General features: G+C 34.1%; 2 protein-coding genes across 4 annotated transcripts; one reads left to right on the top strand and one right to left on the bottom strand.

Moving 5' to 3' along the window:
• Positions 1–5,120: 5,120 nt before the first annotated feature.
• LOC106755287 lies at positions 5,121–6,241 on the top strand. Its single transcript, XM_014637402.2, has 3 exons — positions 5,121–5,288; positions 5,413–5,638; positions 5,722–6,241. Exons 1-3 carry the CDS (start codon positions 5,194–5,196, stop codon positions 5,968–5,970), a joined length of 570 nt encoding a protein of 189 aa, XP_014492888.1. The 5' UTR covers positions 5,121–5,193; the 3' UTR covers positions 5,971–6,241.
• A 1,680-nt stretch (positions 6,242–7,921) lies between these two features.
• Positions 7,922–14,124, bottom strand: LOC106755314 (probable protein S-acyltransferase 22). 3 transcript variants are annotated; one of them, XM_014637442.2, is made up of 10 exons: positions 13,841–14,124; positions 13,429–13,698; positions 13,222–13,335; positions 11,273–11,680; positions 10,905–10,973; positions 10,751–10,822; positions 10,101–10,229; positions 9,868–9,948; positions 9,542–9,727; positions 7,922–8,966 (listed from the first exon to the last, which is right to left on the bottom strand). In XM_014637442.2, the coding sequence occupies exons 2-10, from the start codon at positions 13,468–13,470 to the stop codon at positions 8,187–8,189; spliced, it is 1,881 nt and encodes a 626-aa protein (XP_014492928.1). In that variant the 5' UTR covers positions 13,471–13,698; positions 13,841–14,124; the 3' UTR covers positions 7,922–8,186. The 3 variants fall into 3 exon arrangements, with proteins under 3 accessions (XP_014492928.1, XP_022633924.1, XP_014492930.1); XM_022778203.1 differs by having other exon boundaries at positions 13,429–14,124; XM_014637444.2 differs by lacking the exons at positions 13,222–13,335; positions 13,429–13,698; positions 13,841–14,124 and having other exon boundaries at positions 10,101–10,269; positions 11,273–11,656.
• Positions 14,125–15,068: the final 944 nt, after the last annotated feature.

Here is a 15,068-nt window from a genome sequence, read left to right as displayed (position 1 = left end):
AAGACTCTTCCATAAGCGTTTTAGAATTAGTTGTATTTTAATTTAGTAGTTTAGAATTTTTAGACAAACTTTGACATTGTGGGCCAATTTTTGGTATTTGTTGTTGAGCCCAATAGTAAAAAAATAGACACATGGCACCTAGGGTTTTGCAAAGGAGGTGGACCCCACCTCATTTTTTTGAAGACACGTGGCCTCCTAGTATAACCAGCTGTCACTTTTGTGAGGGGCACTCTCGGCTAAATTTAATTCCAGGGGGAGAGCTTTTATTTTGAAATGAATGGAACGGGTGAAGGATAATTTCTTTTATTTTTAGAATGAAACAGTGATGATTAATACTTTTCTTTGAGAAAGCGTTGTCTTTGATTTTCTTTACACAACATTTCACTCTGGAGGATAAGGTTTACGGTGGTGCTGGAGTTTAATTTTCAAGCAACTATTTCCTTTAATTTTCAAGGCTGGAACGGTGTATGTGTCACAAACGCTGAATCATTTGAGCTATCACGGTATATGCTGTTGGATTCATTTGCATAGCTGCACTAAAAATCCGTGTGATTAAAGAAACCAAGTCACGTCTTGAAAAGCGCTGCATTCACCACCCANATGTGTTTTATCTTTTTATTTTAATTGCTTGATGCTTGGAGAAGTAGAAGCATTAGTGTCATGGCTTGATTGGATTGGTGCAGCATATTTCTTATTGTGTCACTAGAAGCTCGCGGTGCATTCAGCTTTTCCATTGTTTCCTTCATTTTCGGTTTGCTTTTAAATTGGTTACACACTTTTGAATTGAAGTTATATTCCAGCTGCACCGTGTTTCCATGTGCCTTTCAATTATTAGTTTAAGTTTTGCAATTTTTCATTCATGTTGCAATGTGCATCTTTTCTTTTATTTGCTGGCACAATTTAGAAGCATACATGTTCTTTTAATTTCAGTTAAAAACGCTGAATCATGTTGGAAAGGATGATGCCGTGATTGGATTTTTAATTTGGAAATGAACATTCATTTTCTTATCTTTTCTTGCAAAAAAAAATGCTGATTTATTATTTGAAGAACATTGCACGCTGATTTCATTCCTTAGTTAAAGGTGNTGATTTTCATTTAAAGTAGCATGCCGCCACTTGCTTTTGGCACTTGGTTTTCTTTATGCACTTGGATGATTCTCATTCTTCATTTGCGTTTTATTTTTCTTTCTTATTTTTATGTTTAGGGAAGTTTACTTTTTGCTTTGAAGATTTAATTTCAAGCAACTCTTTTATTCTATTATTTTTGTCGTCACGTGTTTTTATTTATTGCTTACCATGATGGATGTGTTACATACCACAATTAGTAGTTTATTATTTCTTTAGTTTAATAGTTGCATTTTAATAGGTTGGTTCAAGCATTTTATTTTACTTTAANGTTTTCTATCTTATTCAGTTGNGTTTAACTTCCATGCATTTTAATTGAGCTTAATTCTCATCTCAAACATTCTCAACCCCCCCACTATGTGTTAGACCTAAGTCTCGAACTGCAGTTGGTCCTTGTGAGACACCCATCCTAGGGATCATTCCCTAGCTATACTGCATTTCTCATATGCAATCAAATTTGCATGGGCCGCGACACCCATCACGGAGTATGAAGCTCTGATAGCAGGGCTTAAACTGATGAAAGATTTGGGGGCGGTATTTGTAAGTTGCTGAATGGATTCCCGGCTTGTCGTGGGGCAAATGAATGGTGATTTTCATATGAAGGATGATTAGATGCTCCAGTATTTTCCCAAGGCTAAGAGTTTAGCAGAACAATTTAAGGCAGTCGAGGTAAAACATATACCTCAGGAGGAGAATGCGCGGGCGGAAACCTTATATAGATTATCAAGTGGGAAGGAGAGCGGTCAGTTAACCTCGGTGGTGTGACAGATTTTGTCAAAGCCCATTGTTCACTGCTTGGCATATCAAGGGCTCCTAACCGAGCATACTGGAGACACGAGATTATCGCGTTGATAAAGGACCAGGAAGATGGCAAACATGTCCAGGTGAGGGATGCTAAGAGAATCGCACAGTATTTTCTCATTGGAAAGAAGATCTACATAAGGGAATTTGTCATGCCATTACTGAAATGCATTTCCCAAGAGGAAACGGGGTACGTTTTGAGGGAGTTGCATGAAGAGATATGTGGTATGCATACTGGCCGACGAGCGTTGAGCGCTCAAGTATTACGAGCGGACTATTTTTGGCCAACCTTAGAAAGAGATTGTGGTGATTTCGTACAAAAATTCTTAAGTTGTCAGAAGCATGGCAACATTTTTAAACTACCTCGTGGAACCATAAATTACTCCAAAAGATTTTGAATTCCTATTTGATTTATTTTGCCTATATTTGTCATCTTATCTGCTAGTGGTAGTATTTAATGCTATAGGCTGCTTATTTTCTTTTATCAGCATGCCTTTTAATTTTTTTTTTATGCAAATTTTTCCTTAAATTATACGATGCTCCCATGTGAGTTGAGAAGTCCTACAACTTTGGCGGGAAGAATCTAGTTGAAGAGAATTTGTATAAAAAAATAATGGAGATAATGCATCCTGCAAAACATAAGATTCTAATAATGCACTAAGAAAATTGTGAGAGAAGCACAAATAGCAGTCATCTTTTAACTTCATAGTCTCGGTCATTTGATTAAAACCGATGGGCAAAGAAAGTGAAGAACTATAAAATTCAACCCAATAAGCCAAGATAAAAATAAATAATTTGAAAGTTAAAACCAATCATTTTTTTCATAAGAGTTTTGTTTAATCAACCAATTAAGCTCGACATCAATAGAAGTAGTATTAATCTACATTATGCATTCTTGACACATGATTAAAATTTGTAAAATGTAAAAAAACAAAAAAACATTAATACAAATTCAAACAATTGCAAAGTGTATTCACAAGAATTTTCTATTGTTAGCATTTTTGTGTAGATAATAATCATACATATATGTAATTTATGGATTTTTGGAAGCATGGTTCCAGGAGTTTTCGTCTTTCTTCAAAACATACACCTTTGTCTATTGTTTGAAATAAATATATAAAATTCTCCATCAACATCAAACCACAATTCACTACCAGACATCACAAGTTCTCAAAACTTGGAAGTATAAGTTAAGCTACTACTGATATCTCAATCGAAACCTTTTTAGAACACTCCACACTTTCAAGCTTCTTGTTGCTTTCCCACGGTTTTGGAAATGCCTCTTTCATATTATGGATGCTCTCTAAGGTATGATCCACTCCCGTAGTTCGAACAAAATTTACCACGAATTCTAAAACTCAATTTCCTCCGATTTCATTTCGAGTTTCAAATTCGAGAGGAGAATGGAACTTTTAGCACTTCATTTAATTGGTTTTTCCTATTTTGCCCTTACTGAAATTATATTACCACTCTGTACATATCATTTTTTAATTCAAAAATTAAAAAATTAAATTGAACCATATTTTTAACGTCACGTATATTAAATCTTCATTGTCATCATCCACATACCATCTTCGTTCACCGCGTTTGAAATTTGAAGAAAAGAGTCTTTATTTGAGTCAATTTTACAAAAATAAAGACCTAATTGAGATGTCCAACAAAACCAGAACCTATTTGAGATTTAAAAATAATAGGGACCTAATAAAATATTAAACCAAAATATTATTGAAAAATTATATCATAAATTTATATATTGACACTAAATGAACTCGTGTGGTTATCTAATTATTATGATTCATCATAAATAATTTATGAATTTACATATACTTTCACTTCTAATTATCATAATTACTGTCATAGATTCAGGATTATCTAAATGATAACTTTTTATTAAATTAAATTTTGTCCTTATAAAATCGTGTTCCATATGTAACGGTGTTAATGACGTGGATACACTAGCAGTAAAACTTCATCATAAATGAAAGGGAGCAGTGTATATATCTCTTCTAAATTGTTATATATCAATGAAATTCCATAAATTTTAATTATAATTAAACTTCTAAATCTTAAATAAATTTCATGACCTAGGAAAAATAAATTAAATAATAAGATTATTTGCGCATTGTATTTCAACAATGATGTGAGTAGACAAATTATTGTTTTTAATTTGGAAATTCTTATGAAAAACTTGAATGGTCCTACTTTCCTAGGTATTTCACTTTTATATTCCTAAATTATAATTTTTATTTTTTTTTATTTCTAATTTGTGATTTAAATTTGTGTATTTTAGCATTCAGATTTTTTTAAAAAAAAAGTAATAATATCAGTCTAACTATTAATTTTTCGTATATTTGTTCATGTTTTAATTGATGAAATTATATTTTAGTAATATAAATGAAAGCTTAAATATATTTGTTATTCCTGTTAAATTTAGAAATTTTGTATTTAATCTCTAATAAATATTTTTCCTTTAAGATTAAATATGTTTTTAGTTCCTATACTTTTGAGTGATTTTGGTTTTATTTCCTCTTTCAAACTAAGATACAATTTAGTCCTTCAATTTTAGAAAACTTTTGTTTTAGTTCTTTTTACCAAATTATTTTAACTTTATTTGTTGTTTCAAGCACGTTTCATTATAGCATTTGGATTGTTTACACTGTTTGACACATTTTTGTTTCAATGTTAATTGAGAAACGCGTTTGAAACAACAAATAAAGTTAAAAACATTTGGTAAAAATGACTAAAATCAGAGTTTTCTAAAATTGGAGGACTAAATTGTATTTAAAGGAGGGACTAAAACCAAAATCGTCCGAAAATATAGGGACTAAAAACATATTTAATTATTTAATTTTCTAAGTATATAATATTTATTAACAAGATATTTCATTATACTATAAAAATACGTATTGATTGTTAAAATAAAAGAATTAAAAAGATATTTCAAAAACATAGTAAGAAAATTAAAAACGATAATAATAATAAACATAAATACATATTTTTTTAAAAACCAAATACAAAATTTGTAAATATTTGAAAGACTAAAAAATAAGGGAAAAGTTATTACAAAGTAAATAAAAATTCCACAATTTTTCAGAGAATAACAAATATTTAAATCTTAAATAAATATAAAATTCAACTCCAGTTTAACTGGTGGAGAAAATACCCAGTGACCGACCACCTTACACGTGACAACGCATTGCTAAAACCCTTCTTCTTGCACTATATTCATATTCCACACTGCAACACTCAACACCGAGAAGCTAAACGATGTCGTTTATGCGCGGAGATTTGCTTTGCCAAACGAGGAAGCTGGTGAAGGGTCTAGCGAAAGCAGAACCCGTATGGCTGAAAGCGATGGAGCAGTTAATCTCCTAATTCTTCTCATTCATCTTTTCCCTCTTTTCAACCTAATTTTCTCTTTCTTTTTCCTTAATTTACTTTTTATTTTTCTCAAAGCTTTCAAATTTCTCTAATGTGTGTTACCAGGGCGCCACCTGCAACATTTCCTCCAGTTGCCGGCAAAATTCCGACCATCAGTCTTCCTGAGGATGTCTATGTGAAGAAATTCTATAAAAAGTATCCGGAATCCAAACACCATGACCCCATTAAGTTTCATGCTTTTGATCCTCCTCCATCTCGTATCTTTGCCTTGAGNGTTCTTGAATTGAAAGAGCATGGTGTTAGTGAGGAGCGAGCAATGGCTATAGCTGATGTATGTAACCTACTTTTGTTCATNAACAACTAACTTATCTCTACAATTTGTTTCTCTAACAATGAGTCGATTGTTTTTCTTAGCTGGAATATCTGACAGAGAAGAAGGCAAAGAAGAAAGCATATAGCCGTTTGAAGGAAATTGCACGTCTTCAAGGAAAGAGACCTCCTCCAAATCCATATCCTAGTGCTATCAAGGAGATACAAGCCCACGAGAGGAAATATGTTCGTGATCGTTTCTTCAATCCAAACATACTCCAAATTGTGAAGCAACAGAAAGCCGAGGCAATGGAGAGATTCAATGCCCGTGCTGCTGCTGCTGCTGATTGGTGAAAACTTACACACTACATTCAATCTTTTCCTCTCACAATAATGTTTATCATTCACCCACTGAAAACTGCCTGCCTATTTCTTCCCTCATATTTTACTTGTTGTAATAGATAAATTGCACTAGAAAGCTTTACAAAATTTCATGTGAAGGTCATTTCTTCCAGGCTACTCAAGTTTTGTTAGAGCAGCAAATACTTGCCTTGTTTTGAGCTCTCTCTTTTGTTGAATTTGAATCGTAACCAGTTTTTCTTCAAGTGTCTTAGTACTGTCATCACTCGAATGTGCTTCCTTGATTTGATTACTTGCTACACAGGATTTGAAAGTATCTGCAGCGCCAATTATTGATACAAAATTTTGCTAGTATTATTTGAGTTTGACTAACCTTAAATCATCACCTATGAATTTATCATTGTAATCTGGTATAATTTGTTTCCTCTCCCTATTCACCGGTTTCATCCAGATCGAGGTTCCAGTTCTAACAGTTGCATTGTTGGTCGAAGATTTGTATTGTTATCTCGCGTGCAGCTAAGTGAGTAAACTTTATCGGTTTTGCTTTAAAATATTTAGAAGACTGGCTTCCTGATAAAACTTCCATTGGCTGAATCATTGAAAGCTTTTTATGATTGTTTTGGTCAAATCGTTTTAAAGACAAATGATGAATTGGGGTTCACCAGAAAAAAAATCGCAAGAAGAAAATATCAAATAAAAGAAAATAAGAAAATGTTATAAAGTGCATAGTTTGTATCCTAAAAACGTTTTCAAGTCAACTTTTGTTCTGTACTCATTTGTAAGATTGATTCCATTTGAATTATAACATATACTCCTCTTTGCAATAATGTTTATCATTCAGCCACTGAAAACTGCCTATTTCTTCCCTCATATGAGGTGAAATATTTTACTTGTTGTAATAGAAAATTGCACTAGAAAGCTTTACAAAATTTCATGTGAAGGTCATTTCTTCCAGGCTACTCAAGTTTTGTTAGCAATACCTGCCTTGTGTTGAGCTCTCTCTTTTGTTGAATTTGAACCTGAACCAGTTTTTCATGGAATGTCTTTGTGCATGCCATCACTAAAATGTGTTTCCTTTGATAAACACAGGGTTTCAGAGTTGGAGGACATGGTTAGGTATTCATGGGACGATTACATGTGCATAATTCATATTGGATGACGTGTTTATGTTCCAAATTATAGTTGTGTAGAAAACGATCAAATTATTAATGAGCATGAGTGATAAAATGTTTATCTATTTGGATGTATAGTTCCGTAGAAATGGATCAAGTTATGTTTTATAAAAAATAATGTAGATGTATGTTTAGCAAAAGTGTAAAAATTAAATTAAATGCAAAAGTTAAAATGAAAAAAAAAGAAAAAAACATTAATCAAAAAGGTTAAAAAATACTTATCTTAAATTTGGAGTCCAAACATTACTTTTCAAATTGCTATGACAATTTTAGTTATTTTAATAATAAAAAAAGAACTATTGCAATTCTATCCAAACGCTCCTTGTTCGATAAGCTCTCTTGTACACAGGTACAAATAGGTATTATCTAAATAATACAACACGTAAAAGAAGTTTTTCACATTAAAAAGCTTTTAGAGAAGTTCTTCTATCGTAAGCTTTTGTACATAGTTTACCCAAACAGACCCTATGAAAAGAACTCAACCAACTCAATTTAGACAACATTAATGATCGAGTTATTCAAATTTCTAAGCACGCTGTCTGTTAAAAAAATAATAAAATTGGAAAAATCATATGGAAATTCGGAATATACTATGCAGTAAACACTTAACCAATTCCCATGTATTAAAATTGTTCCAATCTCATTCAAACTATTTTTTCAAAAAAGTTTAGTGATATGGTGTATAAAAACACAAGTAAATAAGTTGATTAGAACTTGTAAGTTAAAAAAGTATGAAAAGAACTTAATTTATAAGAGTACTTGGTTAAGAAAAATTTAATGAAAACAGGGATGAGAACAATATATTGGGAAGCTCAAGCTCATGAGTTACTGTGACCTAAAACTTTGTACATGGTTTTCCACTTAGTTCCCACTTAGCCTACCACCAAAACTATGAGGGGCATGAATTCAACCTCAAGAAGGTGAGGGTTAAGGGATGTTGAAGTTGAAGTACCTTTGGGCTCACAAATCAAAGAATCAACAATTCCCATCAATATAATCTGAAAATAGTTTTGTCTAATTAATCAACACCCAAATTGGTCACAACTTTCTACTATGAACCAGGCTAGATGATGGTTTTGGATCAAAAGCTCTCTCCTCTTGATCACCACTGAACAGCAGATTAGTCCAATTTGTGGACCTCTGAACAACCCTGCTGGGAACCCTGTCACTGTCTTCCCCACCAGAGGCCTCATACCCATCACTGGTTGACCTTGACAGAGGGATTCCCTTCAGGTTTGCACCACCAATGCCAGAAAGACTGGCAAGCCTTCTTGCCTCTTCGGCTTCAGTCGAAGACACCCGAAACGGGTGAATGTCCGGCGAATCTAAACTGCTTTCCGGCGATGAAGCAACAATCCCACCTGAGCTTGACACTGCCTGACTTGCTTGAAACACACCACGTGCTTCCAGCTGCAGAGGTGCCAAACTAGATGTTCCACTGAATCCTTTGGCAATGATGTTGCTGGAAGAAAATTTTGGTATGGCCTCCATAGGCAAATCGGCTGGCAGGCGAATCCGCTTGCCTGCCCGTCGTCTGTTGGTCTCAACCCTGGGGCTCATACGCCGGCCGCTGCTGCCGGAGTTGTGGTCTGGTTCCAGCCTGAAAGGCTCATTGTTGTGTCTTGTCACAGGCTGAAGAATTTTCGATTTTTTCCTTGCTTCTGCTGCAGCCTTGGAAACCTCTTCAGCATTCAAGCGTGCCAACGTCCATGGACTGATTTTGACTGCTCCAGGATTCTTTTTTTTAACCGGCTCGTCTCTTGCTGTCTTCTTTCCCAAAGAGCTTACAGATGCCGTTTCTGGGGGCACTACATCAAACTGCATAATGCAAACCATCACATCTTGAACATGGCCAATTTGATAGGTTTAAGAAAATATTTCATTCCCCTTCATTAATATCACTGAACAATTTTCAATAATTAAGTCATTCATTCAAATGATATGTCAGACTTTGATGCACCTATCCTTCAATTTGTCAAAAATCCAATATGTATATATTCTCCATTGATACTTCAAATCTATGAAACACTTACACTTTTATGATTAAAATAACTTATACTTTGTTATTTTGACAATGTCCAAGAAATGTGATCATTCGGATCCACAATAGTAATTATATATTCACTATGTTTTAAGAATTTCTATACGTTTTTAAGTATATATATCTCAGTATCTTGTTATTTTCAAAATAACTATATAGTCATATCAAATAAACATCATATTCGATACACATAGCATTCATGCATCATAGGTGCCAGATATACTCAAAATTGAAGCATTATGCACCAGTGCTGTAAATGGAAAACCTCATAAGAAATTCCATGCAGCGGTCCTAATGTAAAATACAGAAATATAAACATTAACAAATAGCAGTAGTTATATGAAAATGTTACCTGATCTTCAAGGAACAGACGTGGCGGTGTACACCATGCACCACGATGGAAAGTAGTAAAGGAGCTTGCACTGCTCAATCCAGTAAGTGAGCTAACAGGTGACATTTGGGGACTCTGCTGACCTCCAATTTGCTGCTCCTGCTCCTGCTCCCTCAAAGCTATGATGTAATCATATGTGCTGATTCCCTGCGTAGTCGAATGATAATATTCATAATATTTAGTACTAAAAATCTTTGTTGTTTCAAAATGAGATGAATTCGTAATTTGCATCAAGGAAAACATATTAAGGCCTCTGGGAAGAAAATTTATACAATTGCCTAGCTTACCTTTTTAATGAGAAGAATGTGAAAGAAAAACAGCTGCACAAGGGGTAAGGTAGCAATCATAGCCAAAATGGTGCAGACTGCCTGTGAAAAGAAGAGGTTTGTCTTGAATAAGAATAAAAGAACACAGGAGAGAAAGAAGCTAAAGAACAAATCAACTACAGAACAAAAGAATCAATATTTCGCGTGCATAGTAACCACATAATATGCACCACGAGTGTAAGCAAAATGCTCACCACAACAATGACAAAGGGAACAAGAGAGAAACTGCTCCCTAACTTGGAGGAGATATCCACAGAAAATTTCTTCTTCTCAACAAAACAGCAGATAAGCACAAGTATCCCAGTCAACCACTGAAGTATAAGCTGCAATCCCAAGCCCAAGGTGCACAAACCATGCACATACCTGTCAATAGTTAATCAAAATGAAAATGACTAGGAAATTAAAAATGCTTACTCTGGGGTTTTCTTCAGGTTTTGGCATGTTGCTTCCAACAAGTTGGGGTTTAGGACAGTAGGACAGTTCAACTTTTGACACTTGATAGTATGAATATCAGGTATTTGACAAAGAAACTAGGGAAACAAAATATATAAGCATGTTTCTTGGTTTCAAGATCATGCAAAAGTTATCAAGTTTTGCTGACTAAGATCTCATCTCCTTGTCCAGTTCCAGTACAATGGGGCACTAAGGCAGTCACAAAGTCGTCAAGGAATAGTTTTTTGCAAATAAAGGATTCTGGAATGCTGGTGATCTGGTGCAGTTATTCTTGAATAGTATGGCCAAGGTAGGGTATGGTTTATACCTTATTCATAGTTACAGAGTTTATGTAATGCAACATTTAAACATGTGAATGGCAAGAAAGGTATAGGCAGACAATTATTCTTACCAAGAGGAGAGCAGCAACCATAAGGGTGAAAAATTTTCTGTAGTTCCTTTTCCCAATACAGTTGTTGAGCCACTACAAAATCCAAGAAGCAACAGTCCTTTCAGAGATAGACATCAACTGATAAGCAAAGAAAATAGATCTTAGATTATCATACTCTGCAATGATGATCAAAGCGATCAACACACTTGTCACAGACTCTACAGTGCTTGCTGTACTTGAAGACCTGTAACAACAGCATTCTTCAATGGTTTACCTTCTTTCATTACAAAAATTGACAGAATGAAACCTCCAAGCATTCATGTAATGCTATAAATATATGCATTTCAGGATGAGCACAAATTTGTAAGACAAAAATTTTTAAGTATTCGATCAAGGAATAAACATGTGGTATATCTGAGTTCAGCTTGCAGGACTGTTAACATGAAATTATATGTTCTCCCCTAGTGGCAACATATTTCGGATGGAACTGATAAAATAAAAAATGGAGGACCTAAGGTTTTCAGTCAAAATGCTTCTGCTCACCTCAACTTCACACAAACTGCAATAGAACATGCCATCTTCACTTGCTTGTTGATCACAAGATTCCTTACTTGAACTTGAGCAGCCACAGATATAAGCACAAGGAGAGCAAACCAATAGAAGCCATGACGAAGAAGGTGAAGATGATGCACTTTTCTTCTCTGCAGAAATAGCAGCATCTTTAAAACTAGCTTCAGTTCCCAATTCTTCCTTTTCCATGGATTTTGGACCAACAGTTGAAGCATTCCCATCATGCATTGATGAAGTTGATTCTCCTCCTAGTTTAGAATTCTTGAGCCCATCAAGCTGTTTGCTATCAGGAATTTTAAGATATTTTTTGGACTTGAAAACACCAGGATCTGCAGGATCAGATGCTGCACACCAAATGTACAGTGCAAAGACACATGTAATCTGGCAAGAAGAGAGGTGTTATTAAACATGATAATGTCCTTCGTGCAGTTTAAGATAAATACATAGATAGTTTCCATTTTTATAAGTAGATACAATTAATATGAAAATAACAATTTGTCACTCAATATTGGTTAAGCATATTCCAAACACATTCAAAGCCAGAAATATTGACCCACAGATAGAAAAATGCAAGCTCTGTAGAAGTTAGCAGTCCCAAAAAGGCCATAGGTGAGGTAGGCTACATTGATCAAATCAAAATGATATCATATAATATTATGTCAAAAATAATCATTCTAATTGCGGACAGAAACCAGAAGTTTGCCAATCAATTTTGCCAACTAAGTGTTTGATGCAAATTACTTGACTAAATGCAAATATTTTATTGCAGCTTGTGTTCATGGATTTTTACAACAATTCATTTCACCGAAAAGTTCTATATAATGATCTTAAAACAGCTTTCATCAAAGTTCTAAACAAGCTCAGCTATTACTTAAATGCAAATCCCAAAGTCTCAAGAGAGCACCTAAACCATTATCGGCAATAATCTCCAAACAAAACCACCTGCAAGTTGCAACTGGCAGTGTCATGCTATGTTCCAACAGCCTTTGGAAGACTATTAATTTGAAAAGCTCTCAAAATTAAAAAAACTAGTATTAACATCATAATGTTTGCGCATTGTTCCCATGTTTTTCTCTTCAAATCTTAAACTGAAAAGCTCAAGACAATGTTAATAATTTAACAGTTGCCATAATGACTAACAAACAGAGATATCTCAGTCATTGATCAGTGTGTCATCCGAAATCATGCATAATAGTTCCAATTTCCACATTGCAGAGACAGGAAGACTACTCTGTAGCAAATTGTCACCCATATTCAGATACTGACCGGTTGTACATTTAACCAGAATGTGGACGCTATTGCAAAATTCAATGCCACCCTCTTTATGTAGCAAGTTCATGGTAGCTTCCATGAATAGTCCCAGTTTTGACCAAGGGCGTGCTCAGTAACTTTACTTGTATCAACATCCCTCCAAAGAGGACGGTGATTGCCAGAATTAACAAGTCCAAAAAAGGAATGTGATAAAAAAATATTGAGTGCTATCTTGGATTTAAAAATCCCAAACATGTTTGAATTTGGAGAATAATTTCCGAACACACATACATGTGCCTTGTTTGACATCAAAACAATAATGAAAGCCAGCACAGTTTAAAGCCTTAATTATCAAAAATCAATTCAATAATTGGGAAGATAATTTAAATACGGGTATATAACAAGGGTTCAAATAGCCTCTCATAAGATATGCACAGACAGCTCCATACAACATTAAATTGAACACCAAATGCTAAGAAAATACTGCATACATAAAGTAAGGAACAAAAAGGAAACCAGATTAGGGATTAACATTAGAGACACATGAAACCAAAACCTTGAATCAGAAAGCAACAATCACAGATCTCATCACACCTTCCACTAACCCACTCAAATAAACTCATATAAAGTAAAATGAGCTAAAAGCAGATGAAGGTTCAAGATTGGGTTACCAGGGGTGTGTAGAGGCCCATGACAACATACTGATACATCTTCTTCCCAACAAAAGGAGCAAAAAATACATAGAAGGCAAATCCCAGAGCCAAAAACACAGCAATAGCCACCACCTTCACAAAAAGAAAATATTCCCAAAATGACAAACCGCCCCACTGAACAAAAGTAACAAATCCTGTAAAAAATAATAAAAATTAAAACTTTACCTGGAGAGGATGATAAGGTAGCTGCCATCCATTCTTCCTCATCTTTCAGTATGAATGCAAACACAAATTCTGAAGCGGAAGTACACAAAGTACAAAAAGCCACAAAAATGTAGGTAGCACCAACCAGAAAGAGAACTATAGAGCACTGCTATTCACCCTCTTTCACCACTTTCCCTCAAGTTCATTTCTAGGGAAGGGATGAAAAACCAAAGATTTCACTCCGGGACCAGCAAAAACACTTAACTTGCAATGACATGCTGGTACAAAGAGCTGGCAGAAAGAGATGTATCAGAGAGAGAGAGAGAGGGAGAGAGACAGAGAATGGGTCAGATTTTGTATGTGAAGCGAGAAGTGCTAAAGGGTATGCAGAGTGAGGAAATGTTTGTCTGGTTCACCCAGAGACAAACCTTACCCAGGTCATGGAAGATGTAAAGAAATGGCCTTTTTCTGGATTTAGGAGTTGGGGTGGTTTTGTTGCTTGCAAAGCTTTTTACTTTTGCTGCAGAGAATAGATCTCTATGCGGTGGGAATGAGTTTGATTTCCTTTCTTTGCTGTGAAATTTACCTCATCTCATGACCCACCCTTTAACTTTTTGGGGGTACTACTATTACCCTCTGTGTTGTGCTGTGCTGTGCATTACCTTTTTCCATAGGCAAAATCATGTGTTACTCGCAAGCCACTGCCATGGACAGTTGTTTTGGTTCTGCTTTTCTTAATTGCCAACAATCCCTTTAAAGCTAGCTCAGGAAATGCACACACATTCTCTCTCTCTCTTAATTTTTTTATTCATAAATTGTAGCAGTAATAAATAGTAATAAATTGTATAATAAGTGTATTCCAATATAATTAAATCCAATGAGTAAATAACCATCTCACTGTTTTGTGTTTGACCAGGTTCTCCTTTCTTTATTACTTGTTTCTTTTTCCTTGTACTGTGCAATGATACTAGAAAATTACTATGCTGGAGTTTTGCTCTTGTAAGGTGGGGTAACACTGTCTATTGTCACCCTCAGAGGAAAAAAAAAAAAAAAAACTCTTGTAATTGAAAACGTTTAGTCCAAAATTTATGCATGGATAAGAAACTTATCTCAAGTTTGTGCTCAGATCAGTTTGGTCAAAGTGCTTATTCTATTCTGTTTAATTCCTAAAATTATAGCAGTTTAGTTTTAGAACCCAACAATTAAACTGATGAAATTCAATTTTTAATGCTTTAATTCAATCTAAACGTGAAAAAAAATAGTATTTAATTTTTTTTATAGAAAATGATAAATGTTTATTTAGATCATTAATTTCATATGATATGATGTTTTTAGTATATAAGTTTATTTTGAATAACTTACATTATGAATGGAGAGTGTTTTAATTAGTAATATTTTTTAAAAAACTGTTAAATTTTAATTCAAAGATAAATATGTAATTTAAAGTTTTTCAATTAAATTTGTGTTTCTTTTTCTCAAAATTTAAAAGATGAAAAAAGTACGCATCAAATTAACTCCTACCTTATCCATATTAGAAATAGTAACGGGTTCAGACCCGTTATGCGATCTGTAATAAAAAGTTTATATGTTATCTGTTACTTTACTTGTTTGATATATATTTAGAAAATATTTTAGGATTTTAAAAATATATATTTCATTTA

The sequence above is a fragment of the Vigna radiata genome, unplaced genomic scaffold (genome assembly GCF_000741045.1).
Source record: "Vigna radiata var. radiata cultivar VC1973A unplaced genomic scaffold, Vradiata_ver6 scaffold_100, whole genome shotgun sequence".
In the NCBI taxonomy this organism is placed as follows: domain Eukaryota; kingdom Viridiplantae; phylum Streptophyta; class Magnoliopsida; order Fabales; family Fabaceae; genus Vigna; species Vigna radiata.
This window is presented reverse-complemented; position numbering and strand designations above follow the sequence as displayed.

Bases quoted from the DNA above. Each gene is read 5' to 3' on its own strand.
- LOC106755314 (XM_022778203.1), bottom strand. From the start codon at position 13,470: ATGAGGAAGAATGGATGGCAGCTACCTTATCATCCTCTCCAG. The intron at 11,681-13,221 runs GTAACCCAATCT...TCTTCTTGCCAG, and splicing joins TGGGCCTCTACACACCCCTG to ATTACATGTGTCTTTGCACT. The intron at 9,728-9,867 runs GTAAGCTAGGCA...TCGACTACGCAG, and splicing joins ACATTCTTCTCATTAAAAAG to GGAATCAGCACATATGATTA.